This window comes from Zootoca vivipara, chromosome 7 (assembly GCF_965207765.1).
Source record: "Zootoca vivipara chromosome 7, rZooViv2.hap1.1, whole genome shotgun sequence".
NCBI classification, from domain to species: Eukaryota; Metazoa; Chordata; class Lepidosauria; order Squamata; family Lacertidae; genus Zootoca; species Zootoca vivipara.
In genome coordinates, this window is record NC_142590.1 from 62085100 (window position 1) to 62110481 (window position 25382).

At 43.1% G+C, this 25382-nt stretch overlaps 2 protein-coding genes across 6 annotated transcripts in view; both read left to right on the top strand.

Moving 5' to 3' along the window:
* The window catches only part of HIPK1 (homeodomain interacting protein kinase 1), a 41055-nt gene extending 37172 nt beyond the window's left edge, over window positions 1-3883 (top strand). For all 5 annotated transcript variants that reach the window (XM_035121699.3, XM_035121700.3, XM_035121702.3 and 2 more), the window contains one exon: window positions 1239-3883. In XM_035121699.3, coding sequence (XP_034977590.1) covers window positions 1239-1709 — 471 coding nt within the window. In that variant the 3' untranslated portion in view covers window positions 1710-3883. The remainder of the gene's footprint in view (window positions 1-1238) is intronic.
* A 14078-nt stretch (window positions 3884-17961) lies between these two features.
* On the top strand, window positions 17962-24087 carry OLFML3 (olfactomedin like 3). The gene is made up of 3 exons (XM_035123831.3): window positions 17962-18250; window positions 19498-19783; window positions 22613-24087. Exons 1-3 carry the CDS (start codon window positions 18023-18025, stop codon window positions 23395-23397), a joined length of 1299 nt encoding a protein of 432 aa, XP_034979722.3. The 5' UTR covers window positions 17962-18022; the 3' UTR covers window positions 23398-24087.
* Window positions 24088-25382: the final 1295 nt, after the last annotated feature.

The following is a 25382-nucleotide window of genomic DNA, read 5'->3' on the forward strand; positions in this document are numbered from 1 at the left end:
GGTCCTCTTTGGGCTCTGGGGAGGGTCTCCTTGGGAACCATGAAGAATGTCTCTTCATGAGCCATTTCACTTAATGCACATGGGGGCCCAGAATGTAACCCCCACACAAGTGGGGAGTCACCTGTATTCAGGAAGATTTGAATTCAGTTGTCCATTCTGTTTGTACTTCACGTCCCTACAGTTTGGGGGCAAATAAGGCATATGCATCAGATTTGCCACACATTGTTCCTTCCAGCACATTTCAGGAACCTGTACCATATGAAAGGTTTTTTAGTTGCTGTGGTATCTAGGTTTTGAGCCAGATAAGATGCTGGGGAGAGTGCAGTGTCACAGAATCTTGGTTCTCAAGCTGGGCTTCTTCCTCTCGTGTTCCAGCTAAACATTTTTTTGCTACAAATTGATGTGATATTGAGCAGTTCTAAGTAATATCTATCTCTCTTTAGAGCTGAAACCAGAGTTGGCTTGTGCCATTAGTTTGTTACTTCAGAATAAGCATTGATAATCTTAGAGTATTTAGAATTCGGATGTAATCTACTCCAACCCTTTCTTAGTGGAGTTTCTGCAATGCAGGCTGCAACAGCAGCACCACAGAGAAATGGTTGTGCAGCCCCTGCTTTAAAACCCCCCAGCAAAGAACCTCTGTTTCATTGTTTAATAGCTCTCTAAGTTCCTCCTAATGTTTAGCCAAAATCTGCTGCTCTTTAGTTTCCACCCTGTCCTGTCCTTTGGAACAATAGAGAACAAGTCTGTTCCATCTTTGCACGGCAGCCCTTCAAATTATTTGTCTACCTGTATGGCTCCAAATGGAGGGACCCAGGTGGTGCTGTGGTTAAACCACTGAGCCTAGGGCTTGCTGATCAGAAGGTCGGCGGTTTGAATCCCCGCTATGGGGTGAGCGCCCGTTGCTCGGTGCCAGCTCCTGCCATCCTAGCAGTTCGAAAGCACGTCAAAATGCAAGTAGATAAATAGGAACCGCTACAGCGGGAAGGTAAACGGCGTTTCCGTGTGCTGCTCTTGTTTGCCAGAAGCGGCTTTGTCATGCTGGCCACATGACCTGGAAGCTATACGCCTGCTCCCTCGGCCAATAATGCGAGATGAGCGCACAACCCCAGAGTCGGTCACGACTGGACCTAATGGTCAGGGGTCCCTTTACCTTTACCTTTATGGCTCCTAATACGGGTTCTTTGAATAATGTCCATGTGAATGTTTTATCCATGCAATTTCCCCCTGCTTTGCAGAACCAGCAAGGAACTGTACTGGCTTCACAAGAGAGAAGTGGAAACCCAGCTCCACGGAGACAACAGGCCTATGTCGCTCCCCTGCCAACAACAATTGCTCAGGCTCCCTACACGTTCCAGCATAGTAGCCCAGTGCATCCCCACTTGGCAGCAGCAACGGCGAGCCAGCCTCACATGTACACCTACGCACCTACTACTGCTGCCACACTGGGCTCCACCAACTCCATTGCGCATCTCTTTTCCCCTCAGGGCTCTTCCCGGCACACCACATACACAACCCACCCGAGCACTCTTGTGCACCAGGTCCCAGTCAGTGTGGGGCCCAGCTTGCTAACCTCTGCCAATGTAGCACCTGCTCAGTATCAGCATCAGTTTGCCACCCAATCCTATATTGGTGCTTCCAGAGGATCTGCTATTTACACTGGATACCCACTGAGTCCTACCAAGATTAATCAGTACTCTTACTTGTAGCTCTTGGGCAGGGATTAATGGTAATTGTTTTCAACTTGATTGTAGAAGTGATGAGATCTGCAGTGGGTTTTGCAATATTCTAACAGCTCCACAACAACAGGAACTTCTGCAGAATAAGAGGAGAGTAATGGGACCACCTTCCTTCTCTGTATGCTCTCTAGAGTCTGGTTGTCACTTGGTGGAGCCCCACTGTTTGGGGAAAGCTCAGGTAATGACCGGGCAGAACCTTTTGAGTCACATTCACATTCAGATTTTACAGTTACACTTTTATGGATGCTTTAAAAAAAAAACGACAACAAAGGCCTGAACCCCCTGTTTATTTAAAGCTATTGTTATGTTAATCAAATGGGGAAAGGAAACCAAGGACTTTGTGAAAAGGCTGGATTTTTTTTAACTCTTAAACTTACCTTAGTACTTGTTTAAATTATTTTAGCAGCTTGCACAAATCCATATTGCCACTAAAAATGCACATTTAACTCTAGGTTGCTAGGGCAGATTTATAAACTTTTGAGTTAGTATTTTAAAGTTAATTTTTTAATTCACATTCTTGATAGGCAATAGCTGAATTCTGCAAAAGCAGTTACCTTCTCATTTCTCTGTGTGTATATTTTATATATGTATATATATATATATCTATATATTTCGCTCCCCAGTTTCTTGGTTTTAATTGTCTTTTTTTTAAAGCTAGTGTAGCAATTTTTATTATCAGTCTCCATTTACACCATAAGTTTTTCCCTCTCCTTTTAAAAATTTAATGTATGACTCTTCAAAATAAAGCTCAGTTTTTTTAAAAAAATACAGAAAGTATGAATTTACTTTCTGTTGTATGTGTGATCACAGCCTAGTATATGGTTTTTGACTGTTTTCCCAGAAAGCTCTTGTTCTGCGCTGAAAATGCATAGGTTTGCATTATGACTTGAGGGCAGGAGCCACTGGGAACTTCTTCTGATTGGGACTTGCTGAATTGAATAGGAGCTAACGCATTACCTGTTCATTTCCATAGACTTCATCAGGAGCTCAGACAATTACACCCTTTCAGTTTGATTTTTTAAAATAACATTTGGAGCTGGATTCCTTTCCCAGAAATGCAGGGGTCTCTTTCCCTTCATATCTTTCATTTCCTGATCAATTTAGCTGAGGAATCCGAAATTCACCAAAACATCAACCTACTGATATGTACAACTTTTTATACTCCTGCAAGCATATCCCTCTGGGATCTTCTTGGCAGAAAACTTTAAAGCGCTCTTATTAAGACTTGTATACAGTAAGTGCATGTAGGAATTGCAAAAACATGACACATAAATTGCAGATTTTAAAGGTTTATTACTGAATTTAAAACTATTTTAGAAGTTTTGTAATGGTGGTGTTTTAATATTTTACAGAAAATGAAATATGTACATATTGATTAGAACAAAATATAACAAGCAAAATTTCCTGCTAATCCCAAATGTTCTGTCTTTGTAATCAAAATGTGTAGTGATTATACTTGAACTCTGTACTTAGTGTTTGTCTAACTCTTAAATGTTTCTGGGGATGAAATTTATCTATTCCTTTGTATTTAAACCAAAATGAGTTGATACATGTTGGAATGTATGTGAAATAATGCAATTGTCTAGAGCTCATCACTGTAGCACTGAGAGAGAGAAAAATGGAGCCGCATGAGAGACAAGGATACCTTCTGATTTGTTTTGCACAGGTATGTGTGACTGGTGTGTCCCCCCCACCCCCCAATATTGTAGTGCCTTAAATGATTATGTAGTGTGACTAGAGTTTACAGTGAGCTTGCCTTATGATGGACCAGCAAGCCCCTCCGCTCTCCGTCAAACTGAAGCAATTCATTGAGCATATCCAACTGAGGATACACAAGTGGTAAAAATAGGTTGCTTTAAGTTTCAATGCCAACATAAATGAAGCTGTTGGCATAATCCGACCAGAGCTAAGTATTTATGTGTCTTGATTTCAGCTAGAAATTTAAGGGTGTGCTAAACAAATTCCCACTGAAATTGATAGCCTCAGTTCAGACATCAAAGCCAAACATGGTTTCTGCTAACCATAGTTTAAAGCTTGATGGTACAGAGCTGCTTGTCTGCTTTTATTTTCTGTCCTCTGTCACTCAAATTCATGTTTACTTTACTCCAAATAAAATACCTAGGAGACAATCCAGCTAAACTGAAGTATGTTTAAGTCTCACTGGCTCAATTCACTGGCTCAATTCAATTGGAGTAAAGTTTCCCCCACTCCACCCCCAATGTTACCTATACTGTTAGCTGTCGATGCATCTTTTAATAGGGTATTGTGCTGGGAATGCATTGGGAAATTTATCTGATGTTGCAAAGGTAATTAAGCATGTGCAATTACTTTTCCTTAAATTATATTGTGATATTATATTTCCCCCCTTGTGTGTAGCAGATTGTTTCTTGTAAAATATTACTAGTTTGGTGTTAAGAACTTTTATACCAAAGAGAGCCTGCTGGAAAGCACATAATATTCTGAAGTTTTATTTAACACCACTAGTAATGTGGCGCTTTGGGGAAGATTTGAGAGCTGTAGCACTTGGTATTGTAAGGAAATGCACACTAAACTGGCCTGCTGATGGTGTGCTTTTGTACTACACTTGAACAGTAGTTTGACAGAACCCAGAAAATCATTTCACCACTGCCGTTATATAGAGGATGATCTTGTCCAAATGGAGAATAAACTGGCTTGGAGAGTGGTATTGCTACAGCAATAAAAGGCCTTGACAGCCTTGAAAACCCAGTTTGTATTCTGTCTAGTCTGGATCATAAGGTTAGTTAGTTTTTGGTACATTACAAAGAATTCAGAAATGAAGAGCCCATTTCTGAAACATGCATGATAGCATGCTATAGCCTTGCCCAAATGTGAACAGCTTGTATGAGGATACAGGGCAATAACCCTGACCCTACTGAAGTCAGAAGAGGCTTTGCCAATAATTTCAGGGAGGCCAAGATTTCAGTGATCTTAATGCCACTTTCCCCAATAGGACTAAGTTTGTGGACCACAAGCCTTACAGTTTTCCTTTATGAAGAGGAATCTGTTGTTTTTGGCAATAGGAGAGTGGTTGGTTAACACCGTAACTAGCTGTGAACCTTTTACTGTACTTTTGCTCTCAGTTCTTTTTAATCTTTTCCTCTGTATTGATATGAGGATAACCAAGGCATTTCAGGTTTTTTACATCATTGGTGTCAACACCACTTTCTGTTGCTGTAACATTATCAAAATGGTTTCTTGCTTAGTGCCACACCCATTTTTAATTTTTCCTCCCCAAATTCTATGGCAAGACCTTTAAGGGCAGAGTTGTGCCTTTCCACCCAAAGAGATAAAATCATAATGCACCTTGCAGAAATCCTGAAAAGAGTGTTTCTAAAACCCACTTTCAAAAACACTCTATTCAGGATTTCTGCGAGGTGCATTATGATTTTGATATATCAAAGTAGTGGATTTCCAATGTAAAGAAGGCTTTCAGTTAAAATTTTAGGGAAATAAATTCAAAATGTTGGTCCGAAAGTTTGGCCCTTCAGAGAGGTATGACCCTCTTTGCATTTTGCTCCTCATAGCCAACTTACCCTTTCTGAGTCCCTTAATAGTACCAGAAGTGGGTTTCTTGCATGCAAAATGTTTAAAGCAGGAAGGGGGGCTGTAGCCCTCCAGATGTTGCTGGACTCCAACTCTCATCAGCCCAGTCAGGGATGATGGGAGCTGTAGTTCAGCAACATCTGGAGGGCTACAGGCCTCCCCCCCATTCTACCTTTGCACATTTTGCATGTAAGAAACCCACTTCCGGTGCTATTAAGGGACTCAGAAAGGGTAAGTTGGCTATGAGGAGCAAAATGCAAAGAGGGTCATACCTCTCTGAAGGGCCAAACTTTCAGACCAGCATTTTGAATTTATTTCCCTAAAATTTTAACTGAAAGCCTCCTTTCTCTACCCCTGATTTAAAAGGACAATTAAAGCCCATCAGAGTTAAGGGATAAGAACCATTCTAAAGATTTTCTAGAGCAGGCATAGGCAGACTCCAGCCCTCCAGATGTTTGGAACTCCAACTCTCACCATCCCTAGCTAACGGGACCAGTGGTCAGGGATGATGAGAGTTTGGGGTCCCAAACATCATATATATAAACATTTTGTTGCTCTGAAACTAGCCAGGCCTGTTTGAATGGTTCTGCCCAACCAAGGCCTCATTTTCACAAAGAGCAGATGTGGTGGCAAACCCTGTGCCTGGACTCCTCCTAATTCCCTGCACATAAAAAGTGTCAAAGTAATTATAATCTCCCCCCGCCCCCGCATGCAGAAAATGATGTATGACACAACACTGGCTTCGTGTTTGTCTCAATTCACACACTGAACTGCATCTGTTGTTTGTGAGAATTAGGTTTTAGGCCCTATCCTTTTCTCCCATTGCAATATCCAGCTTGCCTCCCTGCGGATGGAGTGATGTAAGGCAATAGGTAGCCTCACAGCTGTGCAGTCTATATGTAAACATACTATTTTAACAAAAGCAACGTTTTACGCAAAATTTAACACTTCTGAATCAGTTTGGAACCCCCATGTCGTGCTGGGGCTGCATTTTTGCACACAGCTGAATGTGTGCAAGTCCCGTTGAAATCTGTGGGACTTGCATGTGTGCAACTGTTCAGTTCTGCAGCCGGGGGTGGGAGTTGCACAGTAATTTGCCTTTTTTTGTAATAAGATGAAATGTTTCACCTAATCACTCTTGAGATGAGTTAAATCTATTCCTTAGTGTTGTCCCTGACAGCTGAACTCTCATCTCACAGCTATTGATACTCCACTGCAAAAGCAACTTCAGAGCTTTACTGCTTGCACATAGTTGACCAGTGCAGCACTATACCTCTGACCCAGTTTTTTTATTTTAAAAAATACATAATTAAATTGCTTCTAGGTGATTGGATTGGCACAGCCCTGCTTTTTCATTTTAATTTGTAACTTATGAATGGTGCCGCATGTTGACATAGTTGTTTGTTGCTAAACTTTATATAATGTGTGATTTCAGATTCAGCTTGAACTATTATCTAACTCACTACATGTAGCAGTGCATTATATGTAATGTTAGTATTTCTGCTTGAATCCTTGGTATTGCAATGGAATTCCTACTTTATTAAATGTATTTGATATGCTAGTTTACTGTGTAGAATTTAAATTTTTTCTGGTTGTGCTCTTCCTTTTTACAATCTGCTAGATAAAGGTAGTTTCTGACAATTACTGATCTATGTTTGTATTGCCAATGTACTTAGGGGGTAATGTAAAAATCATTTTAACAAAAGGAAATACAGATATTTAAAAAAATTTAATACTAACTATATGGGAAAATGGTCCATTGTGAAAACATAGTTTATCTTTGGATTCAATGTTTGTCTTTGGTTTTACAAAGTAGCTTGTATTTTAAGTATTTTCTACATAATATGGTAAAAATGTAGAACAATTGCAATGCATCAATAAAAAAGGGTTAATTTTCTGTACTCTATTCATTTGCTGTTTTATGACTCGTGTTTTATGGTTACAAGTCCCAAAGGCTAATTGAAATCTTTCTTTTAAAAATCAAAAATTGGGAAAATAATCTCAGTGGTAGAGCATCTGCTTTGCATGCATAAGGTCCCAAGTTCAATCTATGACATCTTTAGGTATTGTTGGGGCAAGAAACCTCAGAGGGTGACTGCTAGTCATTGCGCTTCTCTAGATCAGGGGTCCCCAGACTTTCTGCGCGGCGGGCCGGTGCCCGCCGCGCCGACCGCGCGGTGGGCCGGAGGGCAGGGGAGTGCGCGCGCAGCGGGCCGGAGGGCGGGGGAGTGCGCGCCCGTGCGCATGCGCACACGCACACGGGCGGGGAAAAATCGCCAAAAATCGCTTGTGCGCATGCGTATGGGCCTCCCCCGACCCGGAAGTGCACCAGAAATGACCTCTTCCGGGTCGGGAGAGGCCCATACGCATGCGCACAAAGGATTTTCGGCGATTTTTTGCCGATTTTTTAGATCGTCGCTGCGCCGCGTGCCGTGAGAGCGGGCGGCGGCAGCGGGCGGCGGGAGTCGTCGCGGGCCGGATTGGAAGGCCGATTGGGCCGCATCCGGCCCGGGGGCCGTAGTTTGGGGACCCCTGCTCTAGATGAACCAATGGTCTGGCTCTGTACAAAGCAGGTTCCTGTGTACCAAAATAAAGAGTGCTAATACCGTACTCTGGATAGTTGATAGCCTAAATATTGTCTCGGGATTGTGGGTGGGTTCTGCATGCCCCTGCATGTGTTTGCAGGGCTGCTGGAAGGTAAAAGGGATAATATTGGGGGGAGGTTAAGGCCAGGAGCCCCCCCCCCATTCTTTGCTGCTGCTGTTTGAGCACTCGGCCAGCATCACCATTGCTAAGGACATTTAATCATTGTTGCTAAGGAATTGAAGGAAGGAACGAATACACAGACCCACACATATATGTCCCTCCCAGAGGAGCAGGAGAAGCTGGATGGGGGAGGATACTGGGGTAGGTTTGTTAAAGCACTTTTTTCATGTCCACATTATTTCATTCACCAGGGTGCTGCCCTTTACAGAACACAACAGAAATGTCTGGTTTTGGTATGTTTTATGCAGAAGCAACGTCCTTGAAACGAGGTTTCCTTCCTACTGAGGAAAAAAAATGGTGCTATTGCAGGTCCTCCCCTTTGATTTTCTATGTTCCCTTCCCCCCAACCCGCACATCACCACTGGTCTGCTTGTCATTACTGAGCTGTTATTTATTAACAGTAACCATCTTTAATCTGGGATTCAACATCTGAAAGGTGTGGTTTTCAGGACCCGCTCTATTCCTGTGACAGACTGTTTTAACATTGACCTTTAAATGTTGGTAACTTGCCCAAGCACCTGCAAGTGAGGAGTGGGTAATCATTAAACACAACAATACAAAAATATGCATGCAAAATGAATTGGCAAGAACAATAAAATACCTTATAACTCCAGCAGCTTGCAGTGGTTTTGGGGGCGGGGAGAAATGGGGACTATTGTGTCTGGCAAGCTGAAACATTTGTCCAGGTGGGGTATTTGTCACACACTCAACATTGGATTCCATCCAGTATTCCCTTTCCCCTTTTATCTTCACAACAGCCCTGAGAGGTAGGCTAGGCAAACACCAAAGTTGTGAAAACAGCAAATACTTAAAAAGTCCTTGTTGCGTATTTGGGTTGGCGAACTTTGGGGTACTTTGCTGTAAATATCAGGTCTATGAAACCTTGTTGAGCTTTTCTTTTTTGCAAAATCTCTTGAAAAAGAGTTTTTGAGCTACTTTTAATGAAATTCACCAAAATCTACACTTCCGACATGGGCTGCCAGAATTTCCTGGACATTTCAGCAATTTCCACCCGGGTGCTGTTTAAGAGGGCTGAATACTAGCTATGCCTGGGAAATTCCGGACATATGACAACCCTAGCTTTTCTGAGCATTACAGTGGAACCTTGGTTTATGAACACCTCGGTTTACGAATTTTCGGTTTACGAACGCCGCGGACCCATCTGGAACGGATTAATTCACTTTCCATTACTTCCAATGGGAAAGTTCGCTTCAGTTTATGAACGCTTCAGTTTATGAACAGACTTACGGAACCAATTACACCCATGCTTCGGGTTAAGTACGCTTCAGGTTGAGTACTCCGCGGACGCGTCTGGAACGGATTAATCCACTTTCCATTACTTTCAATGGGAAAGTTCAGTTTATGAACGCTTCAGTTTAAGTACTCCGCGGACCGTCTGGAACAGATTAATCCACTTTCCATTACTTTCAATGGGAAAGTTCGCTTCAGTTTATGAATGCTTCAGTTTATGAATAGACTTCCGGAACCAATTGTGTTCATAAACCGAGGTACCACTGTATACTGAATAATCTGGAAATTACCATTTGTGTGTTTGTGTTCTTGTGAATGTGCGCTGTTCTTTATGGAGGTGTATGAACAAATGTTTACATTAGAAGCAATTACTTGCACAAGCTCCCCTGCCCCCCTTCCCAAAACTGGACATTCCTGTGCTCTAGAAGTAGCCTATGTGGTGCCCTCTGAACGTTGCTGAACTCCCAACTCCCATCAGCCACCAAGGTTAGTGGTCAGGGATTATGGGAACTGTAGTCCAGCAACATTTGGAGGGCATGGCTTTGGCCCCACCTGCTCTAATCCTTTATCAAATTGGTTTCCACTACATATAATGAAAGGAAATGGGGACCAGATCTGGAAACCACAATGTCTGGTCAACCCTGCCCCTCTCTGCTCATTCTCAGAAGTACCATAATTTCCTGTTAGGTGGGGGGTGGGATGGGCAGGGGGTGGACGGGACTCCAAAAGCTTGTGTAATACAGCTCCAAATTTCACAATGTTGCACCAGTTTTTGAAACAGACTGGTGTTCAATGCATATGAGATCTTGAGAAAAATGCTGAAGATGGGTAAACCATGTTACCTGGGACGCGTTAACCTAGCTGGAAGAATGCTATGTTCCTCATTAAGATTTCAGCTAATGGAACAGTTTCTAGTGCAAGACAGACCCAAAAAAGAAAATAACAGAACACCACTAGTCATCACATACAGCTCCCAAGTTAAAACAGTACAACGCATCATCAGAGATCTACAGCCTCTCCTGGACAATGACAGCTCCCTTTCTCAAGCTCTGGGAGGAAGACCTTTCATTGCCTACAGACAGCCACCCAATCTTAAACAACTCCTCACCCACAATAATACAACCACCAGACTTAACATGGACACTGGTACCAGAGCCTGCAATAAACCCAGATGCCAACTTTGCTGCCACATACACCCGGACAACATCATTACTGGCCCCAACAACATCCAACATACCATCTCAGGACTATTTAATTGCTCATCTTCTAACATTGTGTATGCCATCAAATGCCAACGGTGCCCTTCAGCTCTCTATATTGGACAAACAGGCCAAACCCTACGCCAAAGGATAAATGGACATAAATCTGACATCAGGAACCATAAGACTGAAAAACCAGTAGGAGAACACTTCAATCTCCCAGGACATTCTATACAAGATCTCAAAGCAGCTGTTTTATTACAGAGAAATTTCAGGAACAGACTGGAAAGGGAAGTTGCTGAATTGGAAATCATTACCAAGCTTAAAACCATGGAAGCACCTGGGATGAATAGAGATATCGGATTCTTATCTCATTATGCATGATCAAGCTTTCTTTAGCACCTCAGCCCAGGACTAATTGCAGCCATCAGCAGCCATTAACACCCATCTACAGGTTTACCACTCCCATCAGCCCATCTCCCATTCCCACCCACCCCCTCCACCCTCTGTATATATATAGGGTCTGACACTTCTGTTTCTAGTGTATCTGAAGAAGTGTGCATGCACACAAAAGCTCATACCAAAATATAAACTTAGTTGGTCTTTAAGGTGCTACTGAAGGAATTTTTTTATTTTGCTTCGACTCAGACCAACACGGCTACCTACCTGTAACTAGTTTCTAGTGTATTATCTCTTGAGCTTCTATATTCAGTCTGTGGAGAACTGTCACAGCAGTGTAAAGAAAAAGTGTTTGCAGGAGGTGCCTTGTCCGGCAGATGCATGCAAGTGCCCTAATAATTCGCTCTATGTGGGGCTGCCCTTGAAGCTGTCCCAGAAACTCCAGCGGGTGCAGAATGCTGCAGCGAGGCTCCTCACGGGGCCCCTGCCATGGGAGCATATTCACTCAGTGCTTTTCCAGCTGCACTGGCTCCCAGTGGAGTACAGGGTCAGATTTAAGCTGCTGGTTTTGACCTTTAAAGCCCGTTACAGCCTAGGACCCTTTTACTTATGGGACCTTAAGGTCCATAAACAGTAATACCTTAGAGGTCCCGAGCCCAAAGGAAATCAGATTACAGTAGCCTCTACTAGAACCAGGGCCTTCTCAACACTGGCCCCGACCTGGTGGTTGGGTACTCTTGTCTCCTGAGACCAGGGCCCTGCAGGACATGGTTTCTTTCCACAGGGCCTGTAAAACAGAGTTGTTCTGCCTGGCATTTGGCCTGGAGCCAACTTTATCCCCTCCCCCATTTCCCCCCTTTTCTTTTTCCTTCCGTATGAGGCTGCATTTTAATTTTAATGTATTTAATCTTGTTCTTAAGTTGTATTTTAATCAGTTGTTTTATATCTAGTGTTAGTCGCCCTCAGCCCGGCCTTGGCTGGGGAGGGCGGGGTATAAATAAAATTTATTATACAGTATTATTATTATTACTAACACTGAAATTTGGTTTGAAGTCTGGAGCCCTGGCTCAAATTAAGCCTTGCTTACCTAATTATATCTACCTGTCATAAGGCTAGCCAGCACTGCTTTAGTGCTAAGCTGGCCTACTTTACATAAGACTGTTCTGTATTTGAGGGCACCTGTTTGAAGGATTATCTGAAGTGAGTTTGGTTTGAAGATAAAGGATCATACAAGGAAGAGCAGGGGCCTAGAAGTTGCTTTCAGCAGTTAGTACCTGGGCAGCAGACTGAGAAGTCATACCGGCCACCTGGTCATGGCCATCCCACTAGGATGTGAGATGTATTTCAATTTATTTCATTTTTTATTTGTTTTATTTATTAAATTTGCATACCACTCTATACTCGTACATCTCAGGCCAGTTCACAGCATAAAATTGCAAGATCAAAACCCAAAATTGATTCTACTCGTTTCTAAATTTGCATCTTTATATATAAATTAGCATATGAACATTTCATTTCATTGTTTGTCATTTTTGGTGATGCATTCCCTCTGTTATGGAGATATGGAAGTGACTACCTTATTCAGTAGATTTAGAAAAGAAAAAACACACCACAAATAAAGGTCCTTTTCAGATGCTAGAAAAGAGGCAAGACTATCTAAAGAAAAGTAATCGTGTCCTCATAGCATGTTACAGAGCCTCTCTGCTAAAGTTTGCATTTACTGTATTTAGATGGCATAATATTGAAATGATTTTCGTGCAGCCTCTAGGTGGCACCATAAGCCTTTGAGTAAAAGCTATCTTACAGAAAAGCCAAAGAGGTAGAAAAATGTAGAGCTGTTTTGTTTACTTGGGTAGCCAACATGGTGGCCTCCAGAAGCTGTTGGAAAACAACTCACCATAGCCAACCAACAGGAAGATTGGAAGCTGGAATGCTAAAACAGCTGAAGTGCACAATATTGGCTGCCCAATAATGTTGCTTTAAAGGGTGGCGTTGTGATCTAAACCACTGAGCCTAGGGCTTGCCGATCAAAAGGTCGGCGGTTCAAATCCCCGCGACGGGGTGAGCTCCCGTTGCTCGGTCCCAGCTCCTGCCCACCTAGCAGTTCGAAAGCACATCAAAGTGCAAGTAGATAAATAGGTACCACTCCGGCGGGAAGGTAAACGGCGTCTCCATGCGCTGCTCTGGTTCGCCAGAAGCTGCTTAGTCATGCTGGCCACATGACCCGGAAGCTGTCTGCGGACAAACGCCGGCTCCCTCGGCCTATAGAGCGAGATGAGCGCCGCAACTCCAGAGTCATCCACAGCCTTGACCTAATGGTCGGGGTACCTTTACCTAAAGGCAAGTGACCCATCATGGCAAAATAAATGCGTGCCAAAAAGAGCAGCAGTGGTTTGGTATTGCTGGTGGGGGAACCAATGAATCCCTAGCTCATTTCATGTTACATTTTACACACAGATTTTGTAGCACAGCCTAGAAAGAAATACTGTGTCACGGCCCATACTCCTGACATACTGGATATACTACTTTCCCCTTCTTTTTACCCTACCAAAGATGAACATTTGGAAATCAAATGCAATGCTATCCTTGTGATGATGGGTTGATGGTAAGGGTAATAGTGTGGGTAGAGTTATCTACATCAGCGTTTCTCAACTGCTGTTCCGCGGCACACTAGTGTGCTGCGAGACACTGGCTGGTGTGCCGCGACGTGCGGCGACGAGAAGGGCGATTTGCATTGTCACGTGCCTGGCAGCCGCCAATAAGCAACGCTAACCCGCCGGAAAGCAATATTTCTCCTCCTCTTTCCCAAAGCTCAGTGCAAACGAGCCTGGTAGCCGCCAATACGCAGCACTGACCCGCTGGATAGCGATATTTGGCAAGTGTTTCTTACAGTCATAATTATAATATAGGGCGGCACAGAGTTAAATTTTTAAACTTTTTTAATGGTGGTGTGCCTCGTGATTTTTTTCACGGAACAAGTGTGCCGTGGCCCAAAAAAGGTTGAGAAACATTGATCTACATAAACAAACCTGCCATTTCATTTCTCTTCTCGCAGGGAGGGTTGTAGCTCAGCAGATGCATCACATGTAGAAAATCCAGGATCAGTTCCTGGCATCTCCAGGGGCAACTGGAAACAGGACAGGAGCTGGTGCCAGTTAGTGCAGACAATACAGAGCTAGATGGGCCACTGATCTGATCTGGTGCAGAGCCCTGACTTCTGTCTTGGGCAGGCAAATCAGTTGCATTGTGTGCCATTCTAGCCTGTCCAATAGCAGGGCACGTGACCTTGAAGCTCTAGAAAAAGGGAATTTGTTCTTTCCTGAAATTAATCAGAAGCTATTTGCATTCTACAATAACACTACTAGACTGTCAGAGAGATATTGATCTATTGCGAGATTTGCTGTAGACCTGATTGCTTTGCTAGTACAGGCAAGCAGTGGCTCATTTCTAACTGTCTTTGTCAGTGAGGGTTTTTTTTTTTTTTAAAAAACCACTTTAATCAAATGTAATGCATTTGAACTCAAACGTTTCCGGGCCTCTTTCCATTGGTTACTGTTTCAATGTCAGTTAATGTTAGTGGTCTTAATCTCAATTATAATGGTTCAAATCTCATTTTTTCCCCAGTTTGTGGGGATTAAAGGAGAAGTGGGAAGAACCATGTAGTCACCTTGAGCTCCTGGAGAAAAATGTGGGATAAATGCAACAAGGAAAAGAATAAAATAAAATAAAGAATAGGACCAAGGAATCCAGAAAACGGTTCAAAACCCAAACTTGGTTTTCAGTGATGCTCTTTCTTTGAGCAAAAAGGATTTTGCGGTGGGGGGGTGGGGTAGGGGGGCAGCAGGGTTTTTTCAGATTTTCTACTTTCAGATAACATGCTCAATATTAACCAGACTTTTATGGAACAATTTAACAGAGGATTTTGAGCCATATTCTACGGAACACCACTATACCTGGTGCTGGGTCTGTTGGATAATCATGGGAATAAATAGGGTGCCTATTCTAGTAGGGTATCCTATTAAAGCTATTAAAGTTACCAAGATTATACCCTTGCATTTACATATTGCAGGCAGGCACCAGGGAAGTTTATGACAGATAAAAAAAAATGACAGATAAACTCTAGGAACCTCTGTTTGAAAACTACTCTAGCGTTGCAACATGGCAGGGACCATAAACTAATCTGGCCACAAACCTTAGAGCAGGGGTCAGCAAACTTTTTCAGCAGGGGGCCGGTCTACTGTCCCTCAGACCTTGTGGCGGGGCTGGACTATATTTTTTGGGGGGAAATGAATGAATTCCTATGTCCCACAATAAGCCAGAGATGCATTTTAAATAAAAGGACACATTTTACTCATATAAAAACACGCTGATTCCCGGACTGTCTGTGGGCTGGATTTAGAAGGCACTTGGGCCATATCTGGCCCCCGGGCCTTAGTTTGCCTACCCATGCCTTAGAGCAAGATGGGAAACCTTGCCTTGTGTCCCATGTCTGAATGAGAACAGAGGTCCATTCCCTATGAAAACACATTCTGACCATTCTAGAGCATCCAAGTGGGTAAAGACCGGCACTTCTGGCATTTCAAAGGAAGAGGAGGCATGTTCTGCAGGTGAGACAACTGAATCTGTCAAACAGCTGTTGAGTGTTCTCAAGTAGCCCAGGTAGTATTAAAGACTGCAGTGAATAAATGAATGAATGAATGAATGAATGAATGAATGCCTGGGCCTTCTGTCTTTCCCGTAATCACTTCATCAACCAGTACTCATTACTTCTTTTACTCCATTATTCCATAAAATTTGCATGCAATAGTCCTACTTGCTTGAAACTCAAGACTTTGAACCACATTGATGGCCTAAATCAGGGGTCAGCAAGGTTTATTTTGCCTGGGCCAGATCAGTCCTGCAGAGATCCCTCTGTGGGCCGGATCGCGCGTGCACCTGTGATTTTCAGCTTCTGTGTGTGTGCAGACGCGATTTCTGGCGTCGCGGAAGCGAGTCCCGCACTGCGCTGGTTTAGCGCAGCGTGCGAGTGGGCAGCTCAGTTGGGGGGGCGACTTGTGGGCCAGTCAAACGACCTCTGTGGGCTGCTTCCGGCCCATGGGCCTTAGGTTGGTGACCCCTGGCCTAAAATGGTCCTGTTGAGTTATCACCACTGCATTGACTTCCCAAGGATGAGTACCAAGAAGATCTTTGTTCTGTCATAAATGTGTGGGTCCTGTCATATTGTTTGAGCCAATGTTTAGAATTTGCTGCTTATGTCAAATCAGCGCACTCAAGAGTTTTGCCACTTGATACGCTATGTACTTGGGACCTGATTCCTCTATATAAAATTTATGTGCAATGACATCACTTATTAACTATGTCTATATGTATAAATTGTGGATGACACCTGCAAATTATATGTGGCTGGAGACCAATACTTTCCCAGTTGTTGCTCAGGATTAGTTAGCATGCGAAAGACAAGATTTGTGTACCCAGGCACCCTTCATAAATGACACTATGTGCATTTATTTTGTACTTGGGAATGTAGTTCAAAATGTAAGGAATGTAATAGGATAATCTGGGATATGGTAAGGTAAGAAAGCAGCAAAAGGGCTGCACAAAAATAAAGCCCAATATGACTTCTCACCAGTACTGCAAAATATTTTTGTCTTTGGGCGTTCTTGTAGGGCACAGACCCTGGTTGAAGACGTGTTCATATAACTGTGACATTCAATAAGAACTGTATTTCTTTTGAACTCCTTGTTAGCCACCCCTCACTGGAAATATCTCATGTGACATAATTGTGCTTTATTAAAACAATGGGAAACCCCTCAGATTGGTTCCTCACTGGAGGAACCCCTAGCCTATAACATCTCTACTCCACACTAGCAAGAAGAGAGTCAAGAAATGTCCCTAGCAGTTGGGGACCAGAAACTAGACAAGGGCATTTTTTTCTTTGAAATGCCAAACAAAGCTCCCTGGGACACAGGTTAAATGAGACCCCTTAGAAGCTAAAATTATAAATGGTGAGGGATGGTGAGAAAAACACATTTTCCAAAGAATGAGACATACAACAGCACACTGTGTGAAATCCTGCAAAATGAAGGGTTAGGAAAGGGGTGAAATTTGATTTGTTTCATATTCTCAAGCAAGCCAATATGCAAACTGAAAAACAGCCATTCTTTGACATTTTTGTGATGCCGTTCTCAGACCCAGACTTTGTGCACAAAAACACACACACAAAAACACATTATATTAGGGGAAATTGCTTGCAGAAATGTGCTTATCAGCAGAAATGCTGATGAAATTTAATGATTTTTTAAATAAAAAAACCTCAAATTGCTGCAGAAATGTGGAGAACTGAAGATCCAGTATCTGAAATGAGACACTGAAACGAAAATTGAGTGATTTTTCCATCTCTAGCGATGTGTGTAAGAGAGAGAGATTTGGGCTTGCCCCATCTATAGCATCTCACTCTAGTTCCAGAAATCAGCATCCTTGCAGCATCAAAATTTTGGAGAGATTTCTGTGTTCTGTTCTTGCTTCTTTCAATATGTGATCTTCACAACAAGAAATGGAATGAGATCAGGGGAATGGAAGGGACAGAGGAAGTGGCCTGCTGTTGTCAAAGTAAGTACACAGAACTAGGGCTTTGACGTTAGTACATAAGCAATAATTGCTAGACGCTTCCTAGAAGATTGAATTTAATTCTTTCTTTGGGATTCATTTGGAACGCCTTTCTCTCTGCTTCACACCCACACCCACCCACCCACCCTTTTCTGGTTCAGAAAAAGGAATAATTCAAGATGGCTAACATTGCAAGTTAAAAAATATAATAAAGCAAGAAAAGAAACCAAAGCAAGAAGCCGATATAGTGGCAGATTTAGAAACATTTAAAACAGGCTACCAAGAATGATCAAACAATGGTCAGGGAAATGCCTTCTGAAATGGGTGGTGATGGAAGGCAGTGGAATTGCCATAATAGAGGCATTGATCAGCCGCACATCCTCGGTCCTTGAATGATTCTGGCAGTGAAAGAGTTAAGCCTCACAGCTGTTCTCTTCATGGGATAGAGCGGCCTCTCTCCTCCAGAAATGGCCATCTGGTTTTAATAAAGTGCAGCAAATGAGGCTGTGCTCCCTCCCCCATTTTTTTACGGAGAAACTGTCAAAACATTCCAATGGTGTGAGCTCGACTGCAGCGCACAGATTGCGGGCAAAGCGCAGGACACCAGGTACTACAACCATGGCTCCCCAACACGCCTTGCTTCTGCTGGTTATCACGGCCAATGCCATTGATGGGCAACAGCATCAGTTAATGGAGTACATGGAGAGGAGGCTCGCTGTCTTAGAGGTGAGGGCATGGGAGCAGAATGGTTTCTTCTTCTGGGCCTGGTGTGAGCACAGGGCGAAGTGCATTCCAGATTGGATTTAAGGGTGCTGGCTCTGCAGTTACCTTTGACAGAAGAACAGCTATCACCTAACTTGGGGGAGGCAGGGGGCAGGGGGGCTCCTCTAGAGCTGCAGAGGTTTGAAAATTATTATTGAACTGGAGTTCGAGCTAAGGAACTATAATGGTCTGTTGTCCGTTATCTGTTGACCATTAAGGAAGGTTATTGCCTGTAGGTGCAGGTGGTCTGATCTTTGAGAGTCTGGGGTAGTAGATATGGAACTCTTGGGCTGCCCTGTGTGGAAATGCAAGACATTCTGAAGACGTTTTGCCAGGCTTTAAAGCCTTGTTCCTCATTCCATAATGTCGCAGCTCCTTCGAACATAATTGGATCTTTTGTTTCAAAACTCAGTGGTTCTACAGCACTCTGTGTGCTTATCAGCTCACTTCATCTGATAATCCCGCAGCAGCTATCAAGAGCATTGGTAGCTGGATGCAGAGCACTCACTGACTGGGAGGATAGGGTAATAAAAGCGTCAAGACAAAGGCTTTTTAAATCTAAAATAAAGGCATGGCGTTTTCTTATCTCTAGGAACAAGCATGTGTTTGTAGAAAGTCTTGACAGTGTAACTGCAGAGTGCATAGGGATGGCTAAGAATCCAAAAGGCAGATGAGAACATCTCAAAATGAACAGGCATCTTAACACGCCAGAACTTTTAAGCCAAGCTTACAATTTTGAGAGCCTGATTCTTGATTTTAGATGCTCATGCAATCTGTCAAGACAAATGTAACCTGGACTCTCTACATGGCAACCAGAGTCCCAGGTTGGGTAGGTTAATTTTGTGTTGTTTAATACTGTCAACCACCCTGTGATCCTCGAAAGAAGGACAGTATATTAATTTCAACAACAACAACAACAACAACAACAACAACAACAACAACAACAGTATAGCACAGGCATAGGCAACCTTGGCTCTCCAGATGTTTTGGAACTACAACTCCCATGATCCCTGACCACTGGCCCTGTTAGCTTGGGATCATGGGAGTTGTAGTTCCAAAACATCTGGAGAGCCAAGGTTGCCTATGCCTGGTTTAGCATGTCAAGGGTGGACACCCCCCCCCCCAGATCCTCTGGACAAAGCATTGCTCCCCATGCAGCTGGATTCCAAAGCATTCCTAAGGTGCCTTATCTTCTTTCCTCCTTCTCTTAGGAGCGGATCTCGCAGTGGCATGATCAGAGCAGCCGTTACTCCACTGAGCTGAGGGATTTCAAGAACAAGGTGGTGTCCGTTCTGGAGTCAGTGGAGAAAGACCGGGAGACACTTCGCTCAGAGGTGGAAAACACTGCAGTGCGGGTGGACCGGCTGGAGCGAGAGGTGGACTACCTTGAAACTCAAAATCCTGCCCCACCCTGTGTGGAGGTGGATGACAAACTAATGGAGAATCAAGTTGCCAATGCCAAGAAGCGCAAGAATGAGAAGTATGACAAAATGACAGGTGAGTGGACAACCTCACCGCATGCACTCATACTAACGACCGGGCCAGATGATCCTGCAAGGCAGGCTTCAATGGTTGTTGTTGTTGTTGTTGTTGTTGTTGTTGTTGCTGCTGCTGCTGCTGCTTTGCTTTGCTTTGCTTTGCTTTGTGCTACTCTTCTACAAATCTCTCAGCATTGACCATCAGTGATTTTGTCCCCATGGCACAAACATCCATGATTAGTTGCAGAGGAGAGAGCTGTGTTTTGGGGAGAGGAATACAGCCAATATTGCTATGTGACTTTTTAAAAGGGACTAGATCACATGCAGTCTAGAGCTGGACACCTATTTCAATGCCCCCCCCCATCCTCTGGATAGTAGCGGTGAACTGATAGGCCTATTAAAAATGGCAGCATGAAATTTGCGAAGACTGTTCACAGTTCTGTGAGAAGGAAGAAGCCGTCTCTTTGTTCACAAAATGACTCTTCTGTTTAGCAAAACTTTACTTATTTATTTATTACATTTCTTTCCTGCCCTTTTTTTTGGGCAAAGGAGTCCCAGGGGCAGCAAAACGGGGAGGCATTGCTGCCTCGGGAGGGAGAGAGGGAAGTGCATATGCATCGTGAGGAACTGCAAAGCCTTTAAATATTTTTTAAAACAACAACAACAACAACAACAACAACAACAAATGAACATTTAATGCTTGCCAAATGATGTAGGGAGTGGAGCAGGCTAGAGCAGGCTAATTCATTATTAAACAATGTCACAGGCACTGTCCAATAGGGATTTGTGACATCGGTGCAACTACAGTCTACACAGGAATTTCAATAGCAATGGCAGAGCAGTTGGGTTGGTTGGATGGAAAATATTATAGATTGAATGTTGGGACAATGTACGGTATTAGCCCTGACATAGAAAGGAACATATTTTGCAATATATGTGCAGCAGCTACTTCCCATGAAATAAGGGACTAGCTTACTTTAACAAGTAAGGTTGTGACATAGCAGGTTAGAATCCTGCACACAGTTAGGCTGCTGAAGTCCCATTGGCTTCAATCAGATTTAAGCAGACTGTGAGCAAGATTGCAGCTGCGGTATCTAAAATACATCCCAGCCATTGCAAGTGAGCAATTCTCCCAGGCATAATGTTTTTTGAGTCATGTGATTCCTCCAATGCTTTTCACAAATCTGACTTCCTTGTGAAAGGCTTTTCCATTTGGGCTAGTGATCGGGGAAGCTGGGAGAGTATATTTCTTCCGCTGCTGGAACAGACTCCAATGTTGTGTGCCCTGGAGACATATCAGACCATATTCCAGAAAGTCAGTTTGCCACAGAAATGTTGCTAGCTCTTCAAGTGTCTCCTCACATCTGACTGTTTTCATGCTGCAGTGCTTTGCTGTTTTTGATCCTTTTGTTCAAGATTAAAGTCTGCTAAGATGCACTCACCATTGCACAGATAAATTTGACATGAATTAGTTGTAAATTTCTCATCCATGTCAGTTGCATATCTGTTCTAACCCCTTTCTGCATTAATCTATGATTCCTCACATCATCTGCATGAAAACATGTACAGTATATAAATACATTTCTGGGGACATGATTCCCACAAAATATAAATTTCTAAACAAATGTTCTTGGTTCAAGTATGCATTGATAGCAGTATTTATCTGCATCTGCAAAGCAAGCAAACAGAGCAAGATAGAGCGAGCCATCCTTGTTCCTCCAACATCTGGGAATGAGCAGTATGCAACCTCTGAATATGGACGCTGCTGCCATAGAAGATTGCCATTGATAGACCTATAATTCATCCATGCAGTGATGATCCCTTTTCAGGAAAGGAGCAGCTGTGAAACTCTGCACAGCTATGTAATATACGCCCAACTTCCAAGCACCTTCTCCCTGCAATTTAGCCCTTGAGGAGAATTGGTCAAGGAGGCTATTCAGTCCCAACCTTCAGTGTTTTAAGTGATGGGCAATGGAAACTGTATGCTCTGCTGCAGAATCAGCTATTGAAATAAGTGACTTGCAAGACAGATAGTAATGAAAGCTTTGTTGCTAGAGCTAAGCTGCACAATGTAGTAGAGAAGGCAAAGCCAGGAGAGAATCAATTCAGTTTGCCAGAAATAAATCAGGAACAGCTTGCTATATTAGTACTAAAAGGCCAAGTCTTGTTTAGGCTGCTTTTTAAGCAAGCAAGTCTAGCCTCAATTCAACAGTGATTTGAGACTTCAAGGGCAGTTCCCCTGGTCCACCAAAAAGTGCATATTTTTGGGTGGGTGGGTGGGGAGGAGCAGGAGGCAAGATCTATTGGGTTCCCTTTCATGAGAGAGGACCATGCAGAGAAAAGTGCAGAATTAGCAGGATTGGGAGAATATCTTCCACATGTTTAATTCTTTCTGTGAGTATAATGCGAATACAAATGCCTCTACCACTTTAGGAGTTGCAATTTTCACAATGCAAGAGACCTTTTGAAGATAGGTTGTTGGTCTTATCTAGCACTATTTGTCAACCAGATGTCTGCAGGAAAATCTCAAAGAGGACGGGTAGTGGTATATATTTTATGTGTGTATGTATGTATTTTATGCACACACTGCTTTTTCAGGCACCAACCTTGTTCACAATACAACCGAATGGAAAGGCAATTTTAAACCAGTCCCAAGAGTCTCAGATTTAGCAAGGGGTGGGAGCAGTAGGAATTAAGGCATCAGGTTCTGAACAGGGAAGATATTCTGGAATTTGTGATTTGCTCACATGTCTGCACACTGTTTTAACGATTCCTTTGCAGTTTTGTGCTATAGATTTGAGAATGAGAGCAAAGCACACTGTAACTATCCTATGACTATTCTTTGTAGATTGCAGTGACACTGTGTCCCAGGTGAAAGCCATGAAAATCCTAAAGCGGTTTGGCAGCACTGCTGGACTCTGGACCAAAGACCCAGTGGGAACTTCAGAGAAGATCTATGTGTTTGATGGCACTAGCAACGACACCGTGTATGTCTTCCCCAGAATGAGAGAGTTTACGCTCTTCTCTGCTACACGAAAGGCTGCACGCATCAAGCTACCCTATCCATGGGTCGGCACTGGACACTTGGTATATGGGGGCCATCTTTATTATATCCGAAGACACGGCACTTTCCAGGTCATCAAGTTTAGCCTGGCCAACAAGACTATTGTGGATAGTTCAGTTTTCCCTGCCGAGGAGCAGATCCCTGTCTTTGGCCTTTCATCCTATAACTACATTGATCTGGTGGCCGACGAGGAAGGGATCTGGGCTATTTACGCCACACAAGAGAATGAAAGAAACATTGAATTGGCCAAGCTAGACCCTGAAACCCTGGACATTGAGCAAATGTGGGACACACCATGTCCCCGGGAGAATGCAGAGAGCGCTTTTGTCATCTGTGGTGCGCTCTATGTGGTGTACAACACGCGACTGCCCAGCCGATCTCGCATCCAGTGTGTCTTTGATGTCAGTGGCTCAATGGCGACTGAAGATGCTGCCTTAGTCTACTTCCCCAAGCGATACGGCTCTCACTCCAGCATGAAGTACAACCCCAAAGAGAGGCAGATCTATGCTTGGGATGATGGCTATCAGCTTATTTACCGCATGGAGATGAAGAAGAAGACCGAAGTCTGAGAAAGGCCTAGAGCTCTGGTGGACAGCGCATCAAATGCATGCACCATTGCCTCCCTGCAGATACGACTCAGCTGCCTACTCATGCACGTAGCATGTCCAGCTCCTTAGAAAACCAGCAAGAACAGAGTAGACTGGACTTCCTGATACATGAAACATTTTTAATGCAGAAATTGCCTGCATTTGGGGAGGGGAGGACTTGCCAATTTCTTTCTTTTTTACACCTCACTTAAAATTGGAATCTTTTTTTTTTGGGGGGGGGAACCTTATGCTTGAAAACATAAAAAAATACTGGGTTTGCAGCTGGCACCCCCTTCTACATTTCCATACTGCCTTAGAGATTAGAAATCAAATTGGCATCACCCCGGCAGCCCTGCCATTTCATAGATGGCTCCCTTTTCAGAATGGCAGCCCAGAAAGATCTTAAACTGACTGCCCAAATGAGGCAGTGAGCAAGCACTCATGATAACTCTAAGGCCAGGCACTGCAGTAAGAATAATAATAATAATAATAATCCCATAGGGTTCGGTTAATTTAACAAGAATGTAAAACATATTTTTCTTCTTGCTTTTCTTTGCCCTCCAGAAGCTTTAATTGGACAGTCCAGGTGGCAGTTTCCTGCTTGCTTGTTGTACCTTATTATTTCTGTTGTTCTATTTAAATCTCCTTTCTATAAATCAGAATATGTCTGTATCAGCTTTTGTTTTGTTTTGTTCATATGCCGCTGAAAATACTAGAGGGAGTTGCTCTGGCCCAGCCTTCATATTGAGATCTCTCTCTGATTTGTGGCCCTCTTCTGAGGTGGTAGTTCTTGTTGTTTGCCTGAAAATTAGTGCCTTGTTAAAGATTAGTCTAAACAGAAAGCCGCTCATGAAAGCTACTGAGACTGGCTTGCCTGAATTCTCTCACAACAAAAACAAAGCCAGCTTTCTTCCAATTACCAGCTTTCCTATCTAGCTGTTCTGTTCCCTCCAAAAGTCAATGAGAATTGATAGTGTTTGGAGCCTTTGGTCATGTTTCAGGTTGTCCTCCTTTTCCATTTGTATTACAATTTCTTACTAATTGCTGGATTTGTCTAATTCTGGCTCCATTCTCATGCCATTTCCTCTGGGTTCTTTCTTTTTTAACTGGGCTGTGTACACACTCCCATTTACTTTGCATCTACTAAGCTCCCACCACTTATTTGGGAAGCACTACATCTCCAACATCAGCCATAATCCACATCTATCCTGTCATTTCTTCTGAAATACTGCATTCCGATGTATTTCCCCACAAACCAGCTCTGATAAGTATTGAGAAAATGTGTTTTAAGCCACATGTCTCTAATGGTAGTTATGTGGTTTCCATATGTCCTTTAACAAGGAAACCTCTTAAAACTCTCTTGTAGTGTGTGATTATTGCAGATATTAATATTGTGCTGCCTGAAGCAATTGGATGCATAAATGCTGACTCCTTTGGGAATAAAAATGGGCCAGGCCCATAAACATGATTCAAAGCTTTACTAACAAGAACTTCATAACAGGTACAAGAACAAATCAATGATGCATCCAAATAGTTCCATAGCATAGGCTCCACAACATCTCTGAAATATTATTTAACTCCAAACAGACCTAGCTTCAAAGTTTTTTCTCTCTCTTTCAACACACAGCCTACATTCCAGCCTGAGGCTGTTTCTCCTGGAAAGACAATATTAGCACATCTTTCTCTCACTGTGCCTGGGAACCAAAGACAAAGGCAATGCAAGCGGGTCCAACAGCAACTCCCTTCAAAATTTGCAACTGACTACCTTAATCATGTGACCTAAGGTTGAACACTCACGTGAAAGAGGAGAGAACATCGACCCAGCTAGAAACTCAGAAAGCTCTTTTGTAGCTTTAGTATACCACAATGGAATTTTCCAATGTTAAACCCTTCAGCATTACACATGCAGGCATTTTCCATGTCAGTGTGCAATTCAATAATTATACCTAACAATGATTGTGTCCTGT